General features: G+C 34.7%; 1 protein-coding gene across 7 annotated transcripts in view; it reads left to right on the plus strand.

The window, feature by feature from the left end:
• Positions 1-20,050, plus strand: part of Rbbp8 (RB binding protein 8, endonuclease) — a 111,371-nt gene that overhangs the window by 33,887 nt on the left and 57,434 nt on the right. For all 7 annotated transcript variants that reach the window (XM_047526470.1, XM_047526469.1, XM_047526463.1 and 4 more), the window contains 2 exons: positions 1,651-1,746; positions 12,656-12,768. In XM_047526470.1, the coding sequence (XP_047382426.1) occupies positions 1,651-1,746; positions 12,656-12,768 (209 nt within the window). The remainder of the gene's footprint in view (positions 1-1,650; positions 1,747-12,655; positions 12,769-20,050) is intronic.

Here is a 20,050-nt window from a genome sequence, read left to right on the forward strand (position 1 = left end):
CTCTTTGTATTTTACCTTGGGTCTTGTTGAAGTTAATCATCTTGTAAATGATAGATTAACAATTGTTGATTAGAATGATATCCTTTAGAGTCAAAATGTTAGTCACTTTTAAGAAGCAGTACTGAAACCCAGAAATTACTGTGTTTGATATTTATATATTACAAGCTATGTTTACAAAAAGTTTTTGAAGAAAATAAGTTTTATTAAAATGGATCTTTCATATAAGGCCTAGTCATTTTATTTTCTAAAACATAACTATTTTAAATAAAATTTTATAGCTATAAAACAGTATTGATGTATTATCAATTATTAACTTGAATCAGAATCATTTCCCCATAGATTGAATGTTTAGAAATTCTTAGATATGTTCTAGTTTGCTTATTATAAATGTACTTTTTTACAAAATGTATTATCTATACTTACAACCAAACAACCACATGAAAAGACTTCTTAAATTTGTAAATGAATGTTGAATATTACTTTTTCAAATATCATCGATAACATCTCTAAATATTAAAAAATGGAAACATGATTGGGTTACTTAGTAGCTGATGATAATGCCTTCACTATGTATAGAGTCACTTCATCCTTTTAATGCATATTATGGTTATTCTATACCTATGTACTTCAGTGGGTTGGGGTTATACAATTTGGAAGCACGGTGAGTTACTAAATTCCCTAAGTGATCAAATAATTAGAGGGGTGCTTTATTTTGTTCTCCCCAGAATAAATTAGGTCTTTGCATAGTGGGAACAGGAACTGGATTTACCTTTTTTATATCTATTGTGTATCAACTGAAATGACTCTCTTCGTGGTCATTTAGTGAATCCAGTAATCTTATATATCAGCCATTATTTAAAGAAAAACAATAACTGCTTTATTTTTCTCTGAAGAAATAAATAATAAAAGATGACATCTACCATAATTCAGCCATCCAGCTTTATGGCACTTAGAAAATTTCCTTTCCAGATGCTGGGAAATAAACTATTCACCTACAAATAAACCCTTGTTTTCTTTTAAATTATTTTTTAAATTAAGGAATTTAAGTAATTACAGAGAAAAAAATATCCAGCAATTGTGTAGCACTTTTTTCATACTTTTTACTCCTTATCACAAATAGAAAAACTCCCATAATTGCAATAAAGTTAGTGTGAGTAGAGCTCTTTTTTACATTAGCAAATGTTGACAAAATAATATAAACCAGTAAGTCTACATTTTGATAGTCATTTTGACAAAGTTGAGTAAGGCAGCATTACATTTGCTTCTTCCTCTATGTGCCAGCATTGTGTAATGTTTGCCTCGTACTGAGGCAAACTACTTCTGTAGCACATAAAAATACTATAGAACCGGGCTGAGGTTGTGGCTCAGCGGTAGGTTGCTTACCTACATGTGTGAGGCACTGGGTTTGATTCTCAGCACCACATGTAAATAAATTAAGGTCTATTGACAACTAAAAAGATATTTTTAAAAATACTGTAGAGCAAATTCTAGTATGATTTGAATTTTGGTTAACAAGTTATTTGACCTCAACTTTTTTGATACAGGAAATTCATATATGTGTTTTTGAGGCTAAACTTTGGAGTTCTAATGTCACAATTATCTTTTTAGAGTATCTTTCCTTGAAAAACTTACGTATTTCTTGACTTTTAGAGATGCACAAAGACTAGAAGAATTTTTCACGAAAAATCAGCAGCTGAGAGAGCAACAGAAAGTCCTTCATGAAACCATTAAAGTTTTAGAAGATCGGTGAGTCTGTTACTTAAGAAAGAGGTGATTTGCCTCTTAAAAGAGAGAGTGCATTGATTTTAATTTGTAATCAGTTCTGGGATGGAAAGTGATCTTTTCCTCAGTCTTCTGTCATCTTTGAATAAGTTCTTTATGGTTTTAAGGATATTTTCTTACAGCTTGTTCTTTTTTCATTAATTGTAACAATCACACCAACTTAATCTTTAAATATCTTTTTTTTTTTTTTTTTTTTTTGCGGTACTGTGAATTGAACCCAGGGCCTTGTGCTTGCAAGGCAAACACTCTACCAGCTGAGCTATATCCCCAGCCCTAAATATCTTTCTTTTGTTTGATGTAAGGTGAGTTTAAGGGTAGCAATGTTCTAATTCATTTGAAGCTTTAACTCCATTTTTACTTCTAATTAGGTGGAAACTGCTTCACAATTTTATTCTTGCCTTCTTCCCCCCCACCCCCCATTTTCTTTAATTCCTTACTTATATCTTCACTTCCAGGCAATGTTAGGAATTCTTTTTGAATATTACTGGCATAATATAATCACTTACTTAACCTCCCCATGTTGACTTCTTTGATTTTAGGAGTTTTTTGTTTGTTTGTTTTCTTTTTAATGGGACTAGTGCTTGAACCCCAGGGGCACTCTACCACTGAGCTGTATATCCCTTGCCCTTTTTTAAATTTTGAGACAGGCTGACCTGGAACTTGGGATCCTTATGTCAACCTCTGGAGTGACTGGGATTATAGGTGAATAGCACCAAGCCCAGTCACAGACTTTTTTCCTCCCCACTCCTATGTTACTAACACCCCAGATTAGTAAAGTCTTCCAGAACTTGCTGTTATTTCTTTTTCTGAATTGTTAAGAGCTATTAATTAAGTGGATCTTGACCTCTACCTACTATAGCAGATAGTAATATTCCTTGTTTTCTTTTTTTTTAGTTGGTGGACACAGTGCCTTTATTTATTTATTTTTATGTGGTGCAGAGGATTGAACCCAGTGCCTCACATGTGCTAGGCAAGTGCTCTACCACTGAGTTACAACCTCAGCCCCCTTGTTTTCTTCATAGTTAATATTTTCTTTTATTCTTTTCATATATGTTATAGAAGGGCTGACTGGTTTGAATTTGCCTCTCTCTCTATTGGTGAAATAATATTATATTCTGCACATCCATAGACTGAAGTTGAGTATCACCATTTCTAGTTTCTGGCTCAGTTAGATGCACATTTATTAGAATAGGCAGTATTTTTTAAAAGAAATTTTAGTGCACTGTAGTTATATATAATAGTGTTTATTTTGACATATTCATACATGCCTGTAACTTAATTTTTTTCCATTTTAATCCCCAGTACTATCCTCCCTGACCTCCTTCCTCTACTCTATTGATTTTCTATTTATTTATTTAGAATAGGCAATATTTTTTGGAAGGAAAAATCATATGCTTTGGAATCATCTATATATCTATATATATATGTACATATGTATTTGAATTCCAGCTTCACACTGTCCTTAATTCAGATTGAACAGCAAATAATTTAGTCCTTATTATGTCCAAGGTGGTGTTCTGGGGTCTAGGGATAGCACTATTATTATTACATAATGGTCCTTACATTTAATTGTCAGAGGCTGGAAGTAGACCATAGCAGTTTCAGAATAAGTGCAATGAAGAAAACAAAATTGAATGATGTAATTGAGTGACCATAGGCATTAGAAATGAAGGGATACTGATGGTAGTCAGGAGTAGCCCTTCTGAGACAGTCCTGTTTAAATGAGTCCTGAATAACAAAAATGAACCAGTTACCTGAGGAACTAGAGACAAAAGGCGATAGAATAGATAATATCAAAAGTCTGAGGTAAAAATAAGTGTGAAATATTTGAGGAACAGAAAGTCTACTATAATTCTAGGTTAATGAGCAAAGGAGGTGAGTGACAGGAGATAAGATTGGAAAGTTGGGCAGCACCTAGATTATGTAGGAACTTGGGCAACAAGTTTTAAAAAAAATTTTTTTAGTTTAGTGTTTTTTAATTGTCATGGAAACGATTGGAGAATTAAGAGGTGGAATGACAAAAGAATGTGAATACCAATATCACCTCCTCTATACAAATGGAGATGTCAGGTAGATAGTTGTATAAGTAAGTATGGAACTCAGTGGGTCTCCTAAGGACATCTTAAGTGTAGGAAGAGAATAGAAGAGGTCTCAGCTGAGTTGCTCATTGTAATTAAGGTTTACTAAAGAATAAGGTCTTAGGTAGCAAAAAAGGGTTGGGGAAGACAGACTATTAAGGTGAAGAGAAGCCCAGAATAAAAATATATATATATATTAAATACATACATATATATGTGTAACAGTACCTTCTTTGCAGGGCTGTTTTGAAGATGAAACGAGAAAATGCAAGTAACCGTATATAATAGAAGTTTAATAAGATTTACATTATCTCTCAGTTGGTGACTATGATTGACATTCTAGCCTATAGTATATATCACAACCAGATTTAGTCTCTCTCTAGCTGAGATCAAAAACTGGAAAGCCATCTCTCCCTTTAACCCTTCCCCAGTCCAGCACTGAAAAAGAAATTATTAATTACTCTTCTGTTAGTTTGTTGATGCTCTTCCTTTCTGTTTTCTCTGGATATGCAGTAGAAGATTTAGTGGCCTATATTCTCTAGTGATTTAGGTGCTTCCTTTTGTTTCATTATATTTTTTTTCTATCTTCTCTTCCTCTCCACAACTTTCCATAAACAGTAAGGTTCTTTCTTTCCCATAACAAGAAGACAACAATTTCAGCAGATTAGGAAGTCTTGCTGTTCCTTTATTCCTGTGTAAAGAAAAATTTAAGATTGGCATTAATAACTAAATATTAGTGTGATTTCCCCACCCTCTGATACTGGGAATTGAACCCAGGGACACTTAACCACTGAGCTGCATCTATAGCCCTTTTTCATTTTTTTCTTTGAGGCAGGGTCTTGTTAAGTTGCTGAGGCTGGCTTTGAACTTGTGCTCTTCCTGTCTCAGTCTCCCGAGCCACTGGGATTACAGGCATGTACCACCACACCTGGCTATTCTGAGTTCTCTGAGAAGCAAATGCCAAGATGACTTTGGACATTAATTTATTGAGAGGAACACCTGTAATGAATTGGAAGAGACTGGGAAAGCTGTCAGACCTCCATGCATCTGTCCCTATCCCAGTAGGAAGAGAGGAAACAGGGGAAGTCTTAGACTGCTTTTTTAAGAGAGCTTTGGCAAGGCTGATGTGGAGTCCTGGAGCCATAGCATCCCTGTTCAGCTTACGCATCAACCAGATCTGACCATAAGGTGTATAGTATGTTCACTTGTGTGAATAGGTGAAGGATTTCAATGCATAGAAGGTAAAGCAAGTGATTTTATTCCTCATTGTAGGAAATAGATAATTTTATGGCTGCCACACTCAGAGATTGATTAATTTCTAGTTGTCTTTCCTGTGTAGTTGGTCATTAGCAAGTTTAGGGCCCAGAGTGAATACTTGGGAAAAAATTCAAGATAGTTTTCTTTACACTTTGCTCTAATTGGCTTAATGCAGTTGGCTCTTTATTTCTTCCCCAAGATAGTGTTCTTCATCTTAGCCCTTCAAGACCCTCCTTTTCCAGTGTCTTCAAAAGTTTTTCACTTCATAGTTTTGTTTGAGCTTGTTTCAGTTATCCTTTATGCTACACTTGTACTCCCTTCCTGTTATGATTTGAATGTGAGGTGTCCCCCAAAGGCTCATGTGTGAGACAATGGAAGAAGGTTCCGAAGAGAAATGACTGGGTTTTAAGAGTCTTAACCCAATCAATGATTTAATCCCCTGATAAGGATTAACTCTGTAGGAACTGAAGTGGTAGAATGTGGCTAGAGGATGTGGGAATTGGTGCATGGCTTTGGGTATATTTTTGTATCTGGAGAGTGGAGTCTCTTTCTTTCTGCTTCCGGAAATCATGTGAGTGCTTCGTACTGCCACACACTCCACCATGATATTCAGCCTCACCTCAAACCCCAGGGAATGGAACCAGCCTTTAGAGAACTGAGACTGCTAAAGCTGTGAGCTCTCAAATAAACCTTTTCCTCCTTTAAAATTGTTCTGGTCAGATCCTTTAGTCACAGCAGCAAAATAGCTGACTAAAACACTTCCTGAGTGGGTTTTCTTTCCCTGGGCCCTTTCTGGGAAGAAATGTTGGTTGGTCGTGCCTCCACCCTTCCTATTATAGTCTTTTCTAAATTATTTACCTTTATTCGGTTAAAATATTTAATTATTAAAATTGTTGGGTTTTTTAATTTGGCAGTATTTTTTAGGACTGGATTCTTTTTTATTCCGTTTTGCTTGTGGTCATTAATTTCCTGTGCATTCCATGCTTCCTTGCTGTTTCTTATACTAAATATTCTCTTGCTTTTCTTTCCATTCACTGCTACATTCTTAGGTAAGCATATAATTCATTGCATAGTGTTTATTTGACAGTAGAGAGTTTCTTTGTACATATGGTGTTTTTTATCTTACAAATCTGTATTACAAAGTCCAAATAATTTGTTGCCTGTGCTGGTGTCATACACAAAAAAATTACTGCCAAATTCATTGTCATAAAGCTTTTCCTCTGTTTTCTTCTAGTAGTTTATTTAGATGTAACTTTTACATTTAGTTCTGATCCATTTTGAATTAAATTTTGAATGTGGTAAAAGATAAGGGTCCAAAGGAAAAAAGATAAGAGTTCAACTCTCCTTCCAAATTTTCTTCTAACTTTTCTCTTGGTTCTTTATAGTAATTTACTTTAAATTAGTAACAGAATATCAAGATTAAAATATGTTTTAAAGTCTGATTTAATTTGTCATTTGCTGTACACGTGTGACCTTCATGTGGTAGACTGGGGATGTAATTCATTGGCAGAGTATACATAAGGCCCTGAGTTTAATCCCATGTACTGCAAAAGAAAAACCAAAAAATAAAAAAATCTCATGTGTTCTTCCAGTTAAGAACTTTAGTTTCCTGAATTTTTATTATATTTAATATGTTGCAATCCTAAGTAAAACTTATCAGCTCTCCCTGCCACTAAGAGTGGGGCATAGTCCTATTTAATAGACTAGTGAGTCTCAATCCTCAAATTGCAACCCCCCTTTATAAAAATATTTTATAATGTTCTTTTTACTATTTTGAAATGAAATTAATAAATTATATAATCATATATGATTTTTAAAGGAAAATGTCATAAATTAATAGAAAAATAAAAGTGATTCATAAGATATATTGTGGAATGTAAATATTATGGTTATGTCTGTCCTAAACGATGAATTGTTGAGCTACTTATTACTTTACATAAAATAATCATGAATGTGACTGTTAAAAATATGGTCATTGATGATTAATGTGAATTTTGTTGTCATCAGTGACATAATTTTCAAAAATTGTGAAGATTCTTGGTAAATGGGAGTAATTCTGACAAAGCTAATAATTTTTCATTTATTTAATTAGTTGTGTAAGCTTCTGATTTAACTGGTAGAAAATGTTGCGTGTATGTGACCAGTACTTACCAAGAAATGAGGAAAAATGAGTGCCAAAAAAGGAATATGTAACTGGAGGAAGAGCACCAGTATCAGATACCTTGTTAACCCTACCGTTATCTGTGAGTTTAAGTCAGAATTAAAAGCCAAGTTTAGGTAGGGCAGGGCTGGATGCCAAGCTTTGCAGATAAGAGATGAGAGAGCTAAACACATTGTAAATTCTGGTGATGAAATTTTATGACAAGCCATGGATAGTTTCATAGGATTAAATCCCATCTACTCCACAGTGACTGGGCAAGAGTAGATATTTTAAGTTCTCAAGAATTTACTGTAGCATAACGATGATGCTAGAGGAGTAGAATGTAAGTTGACAAAATGCTCAATTTAGGAGTAAGATATTGAAAGAGCATAGGAAGGAGAAGTGAGGGTGCCTTGTTATAAAGTCTTTGAAGTATGTGTGGAAAGAAACTTCTAAGCAGACGCCTAGGACTCATCTCTGCTGATTCGGATTCATTTAGTACTGGGTGAAATTCATAAATATTTTTCTTCCCTTCCTTTTAAAGCTATCCAAATGGTTTTGAAATATAGTCAGGTTTGGGGACCATTGACCTGATGATGTTCAACATGTGTTTTAATTACCTTCCCAATTTCTGGATGATCATCTTTTCTGTGCTTAAACATGTCCAGTGACAAATGAAATCACTACCTGCTTAGGCTGCACATTCCATCATAAATAGTTGGAAAGTTTTCTATGTACTAGATGGAAATCTGTCCATGTAATTTCTGCCGCTTGTTCCTAGTTTTTGCCCCTTAGATCATAAATCTCTTTCACATGATGACAGCTGCCTGGGTGCCCCCAGTTATCTTTTCTACTGTCTTTGTTTCCTTCAATTATTTTTTTGTTTGTAAAAGGCATACAAGCTTATAGTTTAAAGATTTAAATAGGTTTTTTCATAGTTAAGATAAAAGGAAAAAAAGAAAAAAAACAGTTCTCCAGTTTCCTGTTCTTCAAAAGCAGTCATTTTGAACTCTGTATATCATTTTGCTCTTTACCTCAAGATCTTTTTTTTAAAAAGACATATATTGCCATTTAAAATTTTTTCTTGCTTAGATTTTTTTTCTTTTTCCTCTCTTCTATAGATACCATTCCCATTTCTCTCTTCCTCCTAATATAGTTTATAATAATTGACTTTATTGTAAGTTTGTAAATGCAGTTCAGAGGTATTATAAATTGTGATTCATTTTCCCTTCCCATAAACATTTTTACTATCCATGTTTATAGTGGATTTTTTTTTCATATGCTTAGGTTTTTGTATACCAACCACTAATTCACCTTCAATGTTCCATCAGTTATCTAAATTTATTAGGTTGTTCAGATAGATCAGATGTTTGTCATTTCTGAACATATGTGCCCAGGATCCTCTGATCTGCTCCAATATGGACTCTGTCTTCTTTACTTAGCACATAGTAATCATCACAGGTTTCTCTTATGACTTTACTGTTTGATGAGTTGTATAACTTCTTCTTTCCTGGTTTATTTTTCTGTATTTTTGAATAGATTTCTGAGGCAGGATGTGTGGAAAATAATGAGGTTATTTTAGAAAATTAAACATAAAAGATATAATAGGATAACAAACTCCACTGTACCATCACCCAACTTTAACAGTTATTAACTATGATCATTCTTTTGTTTTTGTTTTTGTTCTTACAGTGGGATTGGGGATTGAACCCAGAGGCAATATATCACTGAGCCACGTTATCAGCCCTTTTTTATTTTGAGACAGGCCCTCACCAAGTTGATGAGGCTGGCCTGAACATCAGTCCTTCTGCTTCAGCCTCCAGAGTCCTTGGTATTACAGGCATGCACTACCATGTCCAGCTGTAATCATTCTTAATTCATCTATATTCTCACTAATCCCCTTATTATTCATTATTTTGAAGCACAGTTCATTAGATCCTTTTATGTACTACACACATATATCAATGATGCCATTATCATGCTTTAAAAAAATTAATAACAGGCAAAATATTTGAGATTTGTGTCTTAAATTTTTTGCTGAATTGATAGTTTAAAAATATTGAAGTTAATTTTCTTTCAGAATTCTGAATTGCTTCTTCTAATGTTGATGTTCAAATTGTATTCTGTTCTAATATCTGTCCTTTTTATTAAATCTTTTTAATTTATTTTACTTCTGAAAGCTTTGGGCTTTGTTCCTAGTATTTGGAAATTTTGTGATGATTTGCTTTTGTATGCATCTGATAATAACCATTGTGCTGGAGCGTGGATTTATCATTATTATTATTATTTGTGCCTAATCTTTCCAAGTACAAGGCAATATTTTTTGATTTCTTCACTGTTTCTGCCCCCAACACTCTTGCTTTTTCTGGAATTCTTATTTATTTGATGGACCTTCTAGGATGATCTCCTACATTCTATTTATGGAGTTTTGCTTTTCCTGACAGTATTTTGAATTCCTAAGATGTCTTTTTTTAAAAAAAATCACCCAAATAACTTGTTTATAACCCTGATTGTCATTTAGGAACTAGACATTCGAGTAATTCAAAAAACATATGCTGAGAAATAGATGCAAAAAGTTCTCAAAAATGATTTGAAATAGATCGCAGAGTGTTTTTTTTTTTTCAGGTTTTTTTTTTCTCTTTCCCCTGTTGTCATGAGTATGTTTCCATATAACGTTATAATCCTACCTGTTATTTAAAATATAAAGATATAATAAATATATTTTTCTGGGAAGTTATAAAAAAAGCTATCTTTTATTTTCAGAATATTTACTTTTTATGGCAATCCTGTTTTTGTAGTTCTGATTTTTTTATATCTTTCTAGAGAATTTATAGTTTAATGGTAGTGATGGTGGTGCTTTCTCTGTTTCTTCTCTGTACATAGCTTGTGTTTTTTCCAAACTTCTTTTTTTTTTTTTTTTTTTTTTCTTAAAGTTCTGTTTTGGCTCCTTTCACTTTGTAAGCTTTTCTCAGATGACTCTTGATACTGTTTGTTTATATTAAAGAGAAGAGAATAAAAGTTCATTGAAAGCTCTAAGTTCATGTGTAGATCTATGGACTGAGCTTCACCATAGGATCATCTGGCCAATCTGTTTCATTGATGATACCCTAATCTTGTCAGTATCTTTTAAGTCTTTCTTTTTAGACTGGTCGGATTATCTAGCAAAGATTCCTTAACTCTGCTTCCTAGAATGTATAACATGGCTGGTTACGAATATTTTAGATGCCAAGTAGATGACAAAGGCCTAGGCTAGAGTGTGAGAATTTGGCTGTTTATGTGTTCATGACATTACTATACTCTTATCTTGAACTGTACCTCATCTTTCCCAGACCAGACACTATTTTTAGAGTCTTAAGATTAAACCTTCATTCTGCTACTGGCATGTAGAGGAAATAATCTCTCAGATCACCGGAAAGCATGTGTTGGTATGATGATTTCTTAAAACATGCTTTAAATTAATCACTCTTGATACCAATTTTTGCACCTTTTGGGAATTTTACAATGTAAATCACGTTGGGTATAAATCAGTGTTATCCTATTTTCTGTAATAATGGGAATGTTCTATATTTGCCAGTATGGTAGCAACTAGATACGTGTGGCTGTTGAGCACGAGTGTGACTATGGAGCTCAGTTTTAAGGTATGACATTGTAATTGAAATAGCAACATGTGGCTAGGGCTTCTTCACTAGACAGGACAACTCTAGGCTTTTCCTACCATTTACTTAGGATTCACTGTTCTCAGTTTAGTTTCTATACACAAACACACATACACATACATACATACTGTATTTTTGTGAGATTCTGGGAGGGAACAAAAGTAGATGCAGGTATTTGCTCTCTCATCTTTTTGGGGATGTTGGTAGCAGGGATAGAACTCCAGAGCACTCAACCACTGAACCACATTCCCAACTCACTGAGTTGCCTAGCGTCTCGCTGTTGCTGAGGCTGGCTTTGAACTCCCACCTCAGCCTCCCGAGCCTCTGAAATTACAGTAATGTGCCACTGCGCCTGGCTCTCTTCCATCTTTAGTTCGATGTTCATACAGCATGGTGTCAAGGTTCCTGATCATGCTAATTCCTACCTTCAGAATTAGTCCCATTAAGCACGTTGTCTACCTCTTTATTCCCTCATTCTAAAAGTTCTAAAACTATTAATCCATCCTGTAATCTCTAATTTTAATTTTACATTCATATCAACATTGTTGATCTGAGTTTTACTTTTATATAAAAATGTCCAGGTTTCTTCTTTGCTTTGGTTTGTATATTTTTCTGTTTTGTCTCAACTTTTTAAAATTCATGATGTACACCACTGTGTTATACTTCCATAGACAGTTGAATACTGTGCTATTGACTTAGGTTATTGAGTTGAAATTATCCTATTATTCTGTTCTGAATTTCTAATGTAGGGTGTGTGCCTCTTTTTTTTAAACCAATTTTTATTATTAAATAATGAAATTGAAAAATTTTGCACTCTATAGAAAAACACTAAGAAGAAAAAAATCCCATTGTTACCTACAGAATAATTAATATCTTCAGAAATACAGTATTTTCTACACCCCCCCCACATTTGTGTGATATATATATTTCCCTCATTAGCACTCAAATAATTAGTAAAAGCTATTTTATCTTTTTTATGTATTATGAATTTTCACAAGTACTGGTTTCTTTGAATGTTGAAAAGGAAATGTGAGGATGACTTTTTTTCCTTTATATTCCTTGACTGTTAATATTTATTAAATAACAACAAAAAATTGTTGTGCACAGCACTGTCTGTGTGTCAGAGGCTGTACTGAAAAATACATGCAAAGTTGCTTAAGCTTTAATTTGGCCTGTTAGTGCTGGATATGGTTCATACTTAGACTATAATAAAAAAAAAAAGGTTGGTTTCTTTAATTAAAAGTTCCCTTGGGTGGGGTTTAAAATTAGCAATTTTGCAAAATTTCACTCAGAGATACAATTGTAGGAAATGGTACTCTGGCAGATTTAAGCATATGTAAGGTTATGTTAAAGGTCTAATACTTCATTAAAATAGTTGATTTTCACTATATTTGCCAGATCATTTCTTTAAGTCTTCCCAAAATAAAACAATCTTGAAATGCAAATAATATATGTCAGTCACCCCCTAATCCAAAAATCCAAAATTCAGAGTGCTCTGAAACCCCAAACTTTTTCAGTGTCATGTCAGCACTCCAAAGGATTCAGATTTGGGGACATTGCAAATGTTAGGTTTTCAGATTAGGGATCTGCAACTGGTAAAGTCTGCAAATATTCCCCAAATCAAGAAACTCTAAACTCTGAAACACATCTAAAGGGTCCCAAGCATTTCAAATAAGGGATATTTAACCTGTATACGGAAATAACTTTCAGTAGTTGAAAAATACTTTGTTTTTATTTCATAGATTAAGGGCAGGATTATGTGATCGCTGTGCAGTAACCGAAGAACATATGCGGAAAAAGCAGCAAGAATTTGAAAATATCCGACAACAGAATCTTAAACTTATTACAGAACTCAGTGAGTTTCCTTCATTTATTATTATTTAAAGTATAATATATTCTTGTTAAAACCTATTAGTAAATTGGTTGCAAATGAATTGTGTATATACGGTTTTTTCATTTTTAATTTTTTCCTCTTTTTTTTTTCATTTGTTGAATTTCTTGATTAAAAGGTTGCAACCCAGGATTTTACTTATTTATTTTTATTTGTTCTTTTTAGTTACATGTGACAGTAGAATGTATTTTGACATACATACATGGAGTATAACTTCCCATTCTCGTTGTCATACATGATGTAGAGTTACACTGGTTGTGTATTCATATATGAACACAGGAAAGTTACGTCTAATTCATTCTCCTGTTTTTCCTATTCCTATCCCCACTTTCTTCCCCTCATTCCTCCGGTCCAGTCCAGTGAACCTCCACATCACACACACCCTTTTATGAATTAGCAGCCACATGTCAGAGAGAATATTCAACCTTTGGTTTTTGGGGATTGGCTTATTTCACTTAGCATGATAGCCTCCAGTTCCATCCATTTACAGCAAATGCCATCTTCTTTAGGGCTTAGTAATATTCCATTGTGTATATGTACCACATTTTCTTTATCCATTCGTCTCTTGAAGGGCGCGCCTGGGTTGGTTCCATAGCTTAGCTGTTTTTCTGAATTGAGCTGCTATGAACATTGATGTGGCAACATCACTATAGTATGCTGATTTTAAGTCCTTTGGATATATGCCAAGGAGTGGGATAACTGGGTCACTCCAAGTTTTCTGAGGAATCTCTGTACTGCTTTCCAGAGTGGTTGCACCAGTTTGCAGTCCCATCAACAATGTATGAGTGACCTTTTTTCCCCACCTCCTTGCCAACATTTATTGTTACTTGTATTCTTTATAATTACCATTCTGACTTGAGTGAAATGGAATTTCAGTGTAGTTTTAATTTGCATTTCTCTAATTTCTAGAGATGTTGAGCATTTTTTCATATTTTTTTATTAAAAATTTTTACTTTTACAGACTGCATCATTTTGATTCATTGTACATAAATGGGTTACAACTTTTCATTTCTATGGTTGTACACAATGTAGGTTCACACCATTCATGTATTCATACATATATATAGGGTAATACTGTCAGTTTCATTCTACTATCTTTCCATCCTCCACCCCATCCCATTCCATTTTCCTCTACACCATCCAAAGTTCCTTCATTCTTCTCTTCTCGCTGCTACCCCACCTCATTACATATCGTTATTCACTTATCAGAGAAAACATTCAGCCTTTGGATTTTTGGGCTTGGCCTATTTCACTAGCATATTTTCCAACTTCATCCACTTACCAGCAAATGCCATAAATTCATTTCTTTATGGCCAAGTAATATTCCATTGTGTATATATACCACAGTTTCTTTATCCATTTGTCAATTGAAGGGCATCTCAGTTGGTTCCACAATCCAGCTATTGTGAATTGAGCTGCTATGAACATTGAAGTGGCTGCATCACTGTAGTATGCTGATTTTAAGTCCTTTGGGTATAAACTGAGGAGCGGGATAGCTGGGTCAAATGGTGGGTCCATTCCAAGTTTTCTGAGGAATCTCCATACTGCTTTCCAGAGTGACAGCACCAATTTGCAACCCCACCAGCAATGTATGAGTGTGCCTTTTTCCCCATGTCCATGCCAACATTTATTATTGTTTGTTTTCTTGATAATAGCCATTCTAAATGGAGTTAGATGAAATCTTAGGGTGGTTTTAATTTGCATTTCTCTAATTATTAGGGACAATGAGCATTTTTTCATATGTATGTATTCTTCTGTGAAGTGTCTGCCGAGTTCCTTAGCCCATTTATTGATTGGGTTCTTTGTATTTTTGGTGTAAAGTTTTTTAAGTTCTTTATAAACTGTGGAGTTTAGTGTTTTGTCTGAAGTGTGTGTGGAAAAGATTTTCTCCCACTCTGTAGTCTCTCTTCACATTATTGATTATTTCCTTTGCTGAGAAAAAACTTTTTAGTTTGAATCTATTCCATTTATTGATTCTTGCTTTTATTTCTTGCACTATGGGGGTCTTGTTAAGGAAGTCTGGTCCTAAGCCAACCAACATGATGGAGATTCGGGCCTACTTTTTCTTCTATTTAGGTGAAGGGTCTCAGGACTAATTCCTAGATCCATTTTGAGTTGAGTTTTGTACAGGGTGAGAGTTAGGGGTTTCATTTCATTTTACTGCATATGGATTTCCAGTTTTGCCAACTCCATTTGTTGAAGAGGCTGTCTTTTCTCCATTGTAAGTTTTTGGCACCTTTTTCTAGTATGAGATAACTATTTGTGTGGGTATGTCTCCGTGTCTTCTATCCTGTACCATTGGCCTACTTCTCTGTTTTGGTGCCAATATCATGTCATTTTTGTTACTGTTGCTCTATAGTAGAGTTTAAGGTCTGGTAATGTGATACCTCCTGCTGCATCACTCTTCCTGCCCAGAATTGCTTTGGCTCTTCTGGGTCTTTTGTTCTTCAGATGAATTTCATGATTGCTTTCTCTATTTCTTTGAAAAATGTCATTGGGATTTTAATTGGAATTGTGTTAAATCTGTATAGCACCTTTGGAAGTATGGCCATTTTGATAATATTAATTCTGCCTATCCAAGAACATGGGAGATCTTTCCATCTTATAAGGTCTTCTTCAATTTCTTTCTTTAGTGTTCCGTAGTTTTCATTGTAGAGATCTTTCACCTCTTTGGTTAGATTGATTCCCAAATATTTTATTTTTTTAAGGCAATTGTGAACGGAATTGTTTTCCTAATTTCCCTTTCAGATGTTTCATCACTTATGAATAAAAATACTTTAGATTTATGCATGCAGATTTTATATCCTGCTATTTTGCTAAATTCATTTATGAGGTCTAAAAGTTTTCTGGTGGAGTTTCTTGGATCCTGTAAATAGAGAATCATGTCGTCAACAAATAGTGACAGCTTGAGTTCCTCTTTTCCTATTCATATCCCTTTAATTTATTTAGTCTATCTAATTGCTCTAGCTATTATTTCAAGGATGATGTTGAATAGAAGTGGTGAAAGAGGGCATCCCTGTCTTGTTCCAGTTTTTAAAGGGAAGCTTTCAGTTTTTCTTCATTAAGAATGATGTTGGCCTTGGGCTTAGCATAAATAGCCTTTACAATGTTGAGGTATGTTCCTACTATCCCTATTTTTTCTAGTGTTTGAGCATGAAGCGGTGTTATATTTTGTCAAACGCTTTTTCTGCATCAATTGAAATAATCATGTGATTCTTAACCTTAAGTCTACTGATGTGATGAATTACATTTATTGCTTTCCAGATGTTGAACCAACCTTACATTCCCAGGATGAACCCCACTTGATCATGGTGCACTATCTTCTTAATATGTTTTTGTATGCAATTTGTCAGGATTTTGTTAAGGATTTTTGTGTCACTATTCATCAGAGATATTAGTCTAAAATTTTCTTTCCTTGATGTGTCTTTGTCTGCTTTGGGTATGAGGGTGATACTAGCTTCATAGATTGAGTTTGTAAGGGTTCCCTCCTTTTCTATTTCCTGAAATACTTTGAGAAGTATTGGAATGAATTCTTCTTTGAAAGTCTTGTAGAACTTGGCTGAGAATCCATCTGGTCCTGGGCTTTTCTTGGTTGGTAGGCTTTTGTTGGCTTCTTCTATTTCATTGCTTGAAATTGATCTGTTTAAATTGTGTATGTCCTCCTGGTTCAGTTCGGGAGGATCATATGTTTCTAGAAATTTGTTGATGTCTTCGATATTTTCTATTTTGATGGAGTATAGATTTTCAAAAGTAGCTTCTCATTATGTTGTGTATTTCAGTGGTGTCTGTCATGATATTTCCTTTTTCATCAAGAATTTTAGTAATTTGAGTTTTCTCTCTTCTTTTTGTTAGTGTGGCTAAGGGTTTGTCTATTTTGTTTACTTTTTCAAAGAATCAGCTTTTCATTTTGTCAATTTTTTTAATTGTTTCTTTTATTTCAATTTCATTGATTTCAGCTCTGATTTTAATTATTTCCTGTCTTCTACTACTTTTGGTGTAGTTCTTCTTTTTCCAGGGCTTTGAGATGTAATGTTAGGTCATTTATTTTTTGACTTTTTATTCTTTTCTTGAATGTGCTCCATGCAGTGAATTTTCCTCTAAGTACTGCTTTCATAATGTACCAGAGATTTTGAGATGTCATTTTCATTTACCTCTAAGAATTTTTTGTCTCCTCCCTGATATTTTCTGTTATCTGTGCTTCATTCAATAGCATATTATTTAGGTTCCAGGTATTGGAGTAATTTATTTTTTATTTTGTCCTTGATTTCTAATTTTATTCCATTTTGATTTGATAGAACACAAGGTAGTATCTCTATTTTTTGCATTTACCAAGGGCTGCTTTGTGGCATAACATATGGTCTATTTTCGAGAAAGTTCCATGTTCTGCTGAGAAGAAAGTGTATTTGCTTGTCATTGGATGGAATATTCTATATATGTTTGTTAAGTCTAAGTTATTGATTATGTTATTGAGTTCTATGGTTTCTTTGTTTAGTTTTTGTTTGGAAGGTCTATCCAGTGGTGACAGCAGTGTGTTAAAGTCACCCAAAATTATTGTGTTGTGGTCTATTTGATTCCTGAAATTGAGAGGAATTTGTTTGATGTACATGAATGTGCCGTCGTTTGGGGCGTAAGTATTTACAATTGTTATGTCTTCCTGATTGATGGTTCCCTTAGGCAGTATGAAATGTCCTTCTTTATTTCTTCTGACTAACTTTTGCTTGAAGTCCACTTTATCTGAAATAAGGATGGAAACCCCCCGCTTTTTTTACTGAGTCCATGTGCATGCTAGGTTTTTTTCCCATTCTTTAACCTTTAGTCCGTGGATGTCCTTATCTATGAGATGAGTCTCTTGAAGGCAGCATATTGTTGTTTTTAATCCAATCTGCCAGTCTATGTCTTTTGATTGTTGAGTTTAGGCCATTAACATTCAGGGTTATTATTGAGATATGATTTGTATTCCCAGTCATTTGGGCTTATTTTTGGTTTTTAACTTGACTTGGTTTCTCCTTTGATTGGTTTTTCCTTTAAGGTAGTTCCTCCCTTTGCTGACCTACATTTTTTTTTTTTTCATTTCCTCTTCATGGAATATTTTGTTGAGAATATTCTGTAGTACAGGCTTTCTATTTGTAAATTCTTTTAACTTTTGTTTATCATGGAAGGATTTTATTTCATCTTCAAATCTGAAGATTAGTTTTGCTGGGTATAGGATTCTTGGTTGGCAACCATATTCTTTCAAAGCTTGAAATATGTTGTTCCAGGCCTTTCTAGCTTTTAGGGTCTAGGCTGAGAAATCTGCTGATATGCATATTGGTTTCCCCCATATGTAATCTGATGCTTTTCTCTCTCAGCCTTCAAAATCCTATCTTTATTTTGTATGTTAGGCATTTTCATTATAATATGTCTTGGTGTGGATCTGTTGTAATTTTGTGCATTTGGTGTTCTGTAAGCCTCTTGTATTTGATTTTCCATTTCATTCTTCAGGTTTGGGAAATTTTCTGATATTATTTCATTGAATAGGTTGTTCATTCCTTTGGTTTGTATCTCTGTGCCTTCCTCAATCCGGATAATTCTTAAATTTGGTCTTTTCATGATGTCTCATAGTTCTTGGAGATTCTGTTCCTGATTTCCTACCATCTTCTCTGTTTGGGCAACTTTATTTTCAAGATTAAATATTTTGTCTTCATTGTCTGAGGTTCTGTCTTCCAAGTGGTCTAATCTGTTGGTAATGCTTTCCTTTGAGTTTTTTATTTGGTTTATTGTTTCCTTCATTTCAAGGATTTCTGTTTTTGTTTTGTTTTGTTTTGTTTGGGAATCTGTCTTTGTCGAAATGATCTTTTGCTTCCTGCAGTTGCCCTTTCAACTGCTTATTGGAGTGATCATTCATTGCCTGAGTTTGGTTTCTTATCTCATTCTGTGCTTCACAAATCATTTTAATTATGTATAATCTGAACTCCTTTTCTACTATTTCTTCTACCATGCTGTCACTGGATTCTGTTAATATAGAATCTAAGTTTTTTTGGATCATTTTCTTCCCTTGTTTTTTCACGTTGTTCACATATCTTCCCCTCTAGCAGTGCAGATCTGGGGTATTGCTGTTTTCCCCCATAGGCTTCCAAAACTTTTTATTTAAGGGGGAGATCAATATTAGCAGCACCCAGTACAGACAGTATGCAGCGCTAAGCCAAATAGCTCCTACGAAGACGTTAACAAATATTGTCATAATAAACAATGAGTTCAATTATTATCTGTAGTATAACAAGTAGATTTGCAATAAGGTCTGCAGTTTCTAATGGAGCACAAAGAGAATTGGGAGGGGTGTAGGATGTAGCTGTTAATGGGATAAGAAAAGAATATATGAAAGTTCTAGTTCGTAGAGTGAAAATATAATCAAAAGAAGTTGGTTGTTAACATGAGAAAAGGGAGAAAGAAACTCTGAGGAAACAGGTAAACAAAAGGAAAATAGAGTGAGAAAAATAAAGAAATAAAAACTTAAAACTTTTCAAAAAAGAGAAAAAGAAAAAAAATCTACACTATAATAGTCATATAGTGTTCAAACCTCCCAGTCTTCAGTAGCTTGATGCATGAGAGGTACCTGACAATGAGCTTCCAGTCTCCGGCAGGCATCTCAGGATGGGATTTGCCCCACCTAAAGATGGGAGCTGCCGCTTCCAGGATAATCCAAGTTGACCGCTCTGGCTTCCAAATGTGTTGGCAAATGGGGAACTGCAGCTCAGGGTGTGGGTGTGGTTGGCCGGGGGTCCTGGAGGCAGGGTATGATCGGTCGGACTGAGGGGTCCTGGAGATGGGGCTCGGTCAGTCCGGCCAGGGGTCCTACAGGTCCTGGCTATTGTTTCAAAATGGCAGCAGCCACGTGTAACCAAACCTGCAGGTACTGTGACAGTGGACTTCCAGGCAACAGCAGTTGGTGATCCACACATCTGTGGTCAGTCTTTTGGCTACTGGCGGACAATCGGCAGGTAGACCTTGGGCGGAGGGTGATGGGTAGGTGAAAGTCAGGCGATAGGCAGGCAAGAGGCAGGCAAATGGTGGATGATAGGCGTCAGTCAGTGAGCAGTCTGCACCCCAAAAGTATTTGATATGATGGCAGACTGCAGGTGATCACAGTAGACAAATGGGGTAAACAGCCGAGGATCGCTAAGCAGCAAAAACTGCCTCACCAAGAAACAAATATCCTCTTCTTGAAACCGGAGTTATGGAGCGACAAGGAAGCAGCTTTCCTCTAGTC

Source organism: Sciurus carolinensis, chromosome 15, assembly GCF_902686445.1.
Source record: "Sciurus carolinensis chromosome 15, mSciCar1.2, whole genome shotgun sequence".
Classification (NCBI taxonomy): Eukaryota; Metazoa; Chordata; class Mammalia; order Rodentia; family Sciuridae; genus Sciurus; species Sciurus carolinensis.